Below are 4311 nucleotides of genomic sequence, written 5' to 3'. Positions count from 1 at the left end.
TTACTTCCAATGAAAAATTTCAAAAACAACTGTTGGTTTAATGCCATTAACCAATTGATAGTGACAACTCAAGAAGTGAAGAATATGTTTGTCAAATCAAATGGCCCCACAGAAACGACCACTATGGCCAAAGGACAAGATTCCATCCTGGTTGATAAAATACATTCTCTTTACAAAGAAGTGCATGATAATTCTAACATAGACTGTCTCGATGATAAGATTATCAAACCTGCTTTACGTGCTGCACTTAAAGCACTCGGAGAGCAGGACAACCAACAGGTAGATGCTCATGAATATGTTACAAAACTTGCAGCAACATACCTCAAAGTGAAAGGGATAGATACAGATATAACAATTCAAGAATCTGAAGAGTGCCTTGATTGCTATAAGAGTAAGACCCAGACTGTGATTACCTCAACTTTACTTGTTTCATTGCCATTCAATTTTAAACTACCACTCCTTAAGTTTTCTCTGCAACAGCTTATTTCTCGTCTAACAGCAATCCAGACCCAGAATAGTATCGGTATATGTAGTAACAGTTCTCATACATGCAAAACTAAAAAGAACATAACGTCTCTCCCACTCCTTCTTTTGGTCAATATTGTCAGATCAATGTTTGTTACTGAGATTCAACAAACTGTAAAGGTACGCAATGTAGTTGACATTCCAGAGTATATGACTGTAAACCATGTAAGATATCGACTACATGGTGTAGTTTACCACCATGGTGAACATACAGACAGTGGGCACTATACTGCTACAATATTTCACCCATCAGATGATGTAACTGTCCATTTAGATGATACAGTGATTAGGCCAAACATCTCACGTGAAGTCCACAAAGGAGATGCATATGTTTTAGCCTATACGAAAATACACTCAACATATTTACCATCTATAGAAGACTTGAGTAGATTGATGTGCATTATAAATAGCACAAAGGGGGGAAAAGCAGTGCACATGAAGCAAGAAAACAGAACTGTGTCACAGTTATGGTCAAATATCCACAAACTGTATGATTCATTAAATGTTACAGATAAGGAATGTAGGCCTACTTTATTTGGCTTAGTCCAAAGTGTGTTGTCTAAGGCTGACCACTGCTTTGGTACTGTGTATGCCATGTCTTCATTTTGCAATCACTGTAGTAACCCAGCAGTGTGGAAATATAGGAAGTTCATCATTACACAGCTAAATGATATAAACTCCGATAGTTTTGCTAAAGTGATACCATTACATGAATCAGAATTACATAATTTGATTTCATGTAAGCATTGCAACAGTGACAGGGTTATAGCACCAGCACCTTATCCTGTTTTTCTTCCCCCTACATTAGCATTAGCAGCTTGTAATCCTGAAGAAATTGAGACAACTTTGTCTATAAAACAAAATGGGATCATGGGTATGAATCCAGTTGTTCATTATAATTTATCTTATCTCATCTTACAACACAATGATCATTCAATTGATTTGTATACAATCACAGATGGTGAAGTGATGAACATGGCTGTTACTTCTTCAGGTTTGGAATCCCCAATTCAGATGGGAGAATTACAAGCAGAGTGCAAAAAAGGTGTTAGTGTAATTGCTTTCTTTGACAGGATTGAACCTGACTTGACGAATAATGTAACATTGTATCACTCCATCGGCACAAATAGGGTTGAAGAACATGTTTCAAATACCAACATTCAGCAATACTGTAACGCTAGTCCAGAAATGCAATCTTTTGTCAACAATCACAAACAAGATATTCGAATAGAGAAGGAAATTGTGGAACGCCGGTCAGTCGAAATGCTTTTGACAAACAAGTGGGTAAATGACCAAGTGATAAACACTTACATGACTTTAATTTTTCAAAACAGTCCAAAGTTTGGTTTTCTTGATTCCTTCACTGTTCCTCGATTTAACAGGCCTATTGAAGAGATTGCTGTTACTGCAATCCGCAACAGAAATGTCAGAGACAAAATATTTAACAAAGAAGTTTTAGTAATGCCAATAAACCATAATGAACAACACTGGCTTCTTTTGGTAGCATATCCTCGCCTTCATCATATAAACTTATATGATTCACTTGGAAGACAAGTAAGTTCATACAATGTTTTATTAGACCGTGCTACCAAAATAATTTCCATGCATCTTTCAGCCATAGACCCTTCTCTTCCATATGATTCCCATGACTGGACCATATTTTCTCCCTCACTGCTCCGAACATTTCCCCAACAAACTGACTCAATAAATTGTGGGGTATTCATTGCCCTCTTTGCAAAATGTTTAGCAATGGACGCTAATTTTGAGTTTCCTACAACAACTACTTTTATGGAAAATGTGCGCTATACCATCGCATATGAATTAGTTACTGCTTGTGTTCTGGGTAAAAAAAAAGATGAATCACAAGGAGAAGGTGCAACAGGAAATAGACCAAATGTTCCAACTTATGAAGAAGCAATGAGAATGAAAAACAATGTAACGGATCATAATAATCATAGGCAGCATATTGTAAATGACCACTCTTATTACTTGAATATTCAGTATGAATTGCAACCTGATCAGGATGAAGGTCCATCCACAATTGAAAATGAAAGTTCTTATGACCTTTCATCTCATGAATGTCCACAACTTCCACTTGAAATGTGGGATAAAATTATGCGTATCACTTTACGATCCGACTACTCTCAGATATATAAATTTATAAGACTCAATTCAATATTTAGATCTTTAGCATCTAGATATCTCAAAAAAATTCATATATCTCCTGGGCTTGCAGAAAAGACAATCAACGCAGCAGGATGGTTGAGTGTGGAAGTAATGAAAAATACCACGGGGATGTGGAACTATTATCAAATAGTCCGTACCCTCATATCGAACCATCCCGATTGGGAAACGGCCTATATAAATTTGGTGGACTGTGATGACTATTACAACCCTGACTGGTATTTTATTAAGGATATTTGCTGGGTGTAAGTTTTGGTCAACAATTCAGAGAATAACAAAGTATTAATTGAATATATTCCCTCAATGAATGTCAGAATAATCATCGATTATTCTATTAATGTATCAAAATACAAAAATACATTGTGGGTATGAGGCTTTGATAGCCAAATACCCGCCAAATACGCCTCGGGTACCCATTTTAAGGGCCCAAATATAACATATACGTAACACTAATAAGGGATTCCTTGAACAATAAATAATATCTCACTGCTCTGTTCCAATTTTTTTGATATTTCCAATGATAATGAGGATAATAATGGACCTGGTACTTTTGAAAGTACATGCAATTCAGTGATACATTTAATAGTAAATTTTAATCTTATAAGGAAAATAATGTTCTTTCAACGTTTCATTTAAACAGTCAAAGTTTGGCGTCCAAATATGAGCTTTCAGGATTATATTTAGAGTTTACACCATACATTTTCAATATATGCATTTTCAGAAACGTGGTTCAGGCAAAATGTTCCATCTATGCCATTATGTATAGGATACTCTTTTTTACACAAAACATGAAAAACTCGATTAGGTGGAGGAGATTGCTCATAAACTTCAATTACAAAGAAAGACCAGATATTTCATTTGGAAATAACGATATTGATTAATTATTTATAGAGCTACAGCTTAATTCTAAGAAAAAATTGATTGTTGGTGTAATATACAAAGCTTCAAACTGATGGAAAATCTGTTAACGATTTATTATATAAATGTTTGTCAGCTATTTTTAAAGAAAATAATACTGTCATATACTTCGCGACTTATTTTGAGACATTCTTCTCACTCTCAAATTGGTAACTTTTTAAGTGTCATGTATTCTAATGATTTTCAACCATTGATTACCAAGCCCACATGTGTTACGGCGTCATGCTGTACATTTATTGATAACATATTTAATAATGTTCTGGACAAAACAGTTTATACTGGAGTCTTTTATTGTGACGTTCACCTCCCTATTTGTCGGTTGACAGAATTTGTCCGGCGTATGCAGGATTGTACTTGAATTAAATTAAATTATGAAAACGTTTCCAGGGATTTAAGTCTAAAGAATTGGCTTTGTCAATGTAATGTAATGATACAAACTCGGCATAATTATGAAGCATTTTTACATACACTGCCTTGGATATTTTAATTGTCTTCCTTTTATATGTATACACCTGCGTGTTAACGATAGCTGCCCTTAAGCTTTCACAGGATTTGAGCGTGTACACACATCTGTATGATATTATTTGTATTTAAAATACATCCTTTCAATTTTTATGAACAAATTGATGATTGTATTCCTTCAAAGATTTGTTATCTTTCATTACAATGATTTAGCACTTAAAC

The 4311-nt window shown here is 34.7% G+C and overlaps 1 protein-coding gene across 1 annotated transcript; it reads left to right on the top strand.

The window, feature by feature from the left end:
• LOC115921724 lies at window positions 1–3512 on the top strand. Its single transcript, XM_030979754.1, has one exon. It carries the CDS (start codon window positions 10–12, stop codon window positions 2956–2958), a length of 2949 nt encoding a protein of 982 aa, XP_030835614.1. The 5' UTR covers window positions 1–9; the 3' UTR covers window positions 2959–3512.
• Window positions 3513–4311: the final 799 nt, after the last annotated feature.

The sequence above is a fragment of the Strongylocentrotus purpuratus genome, unplaced genomic scaffold (genome assembly GCF_000002235.5).
Source record: "Strongylocentrotus purpuratus isolate Spur 01 unplaced genomic scaffold, Spur_5.0 spur5_scaffold_10, whole genome shotgun sequence".
Lineage (NCBI taxonomy): Eukaryota > Metazoa > Echinodermata > Echinoidea > Camarodonta > Strongylocentrotidae > Strongylocentrotus > Strongylocentrotus purpuratus.
Note: the sequence above shows the minus strand (reverse complement) of the source record. Positions and strands in the feature narration are given on the sequence as shown.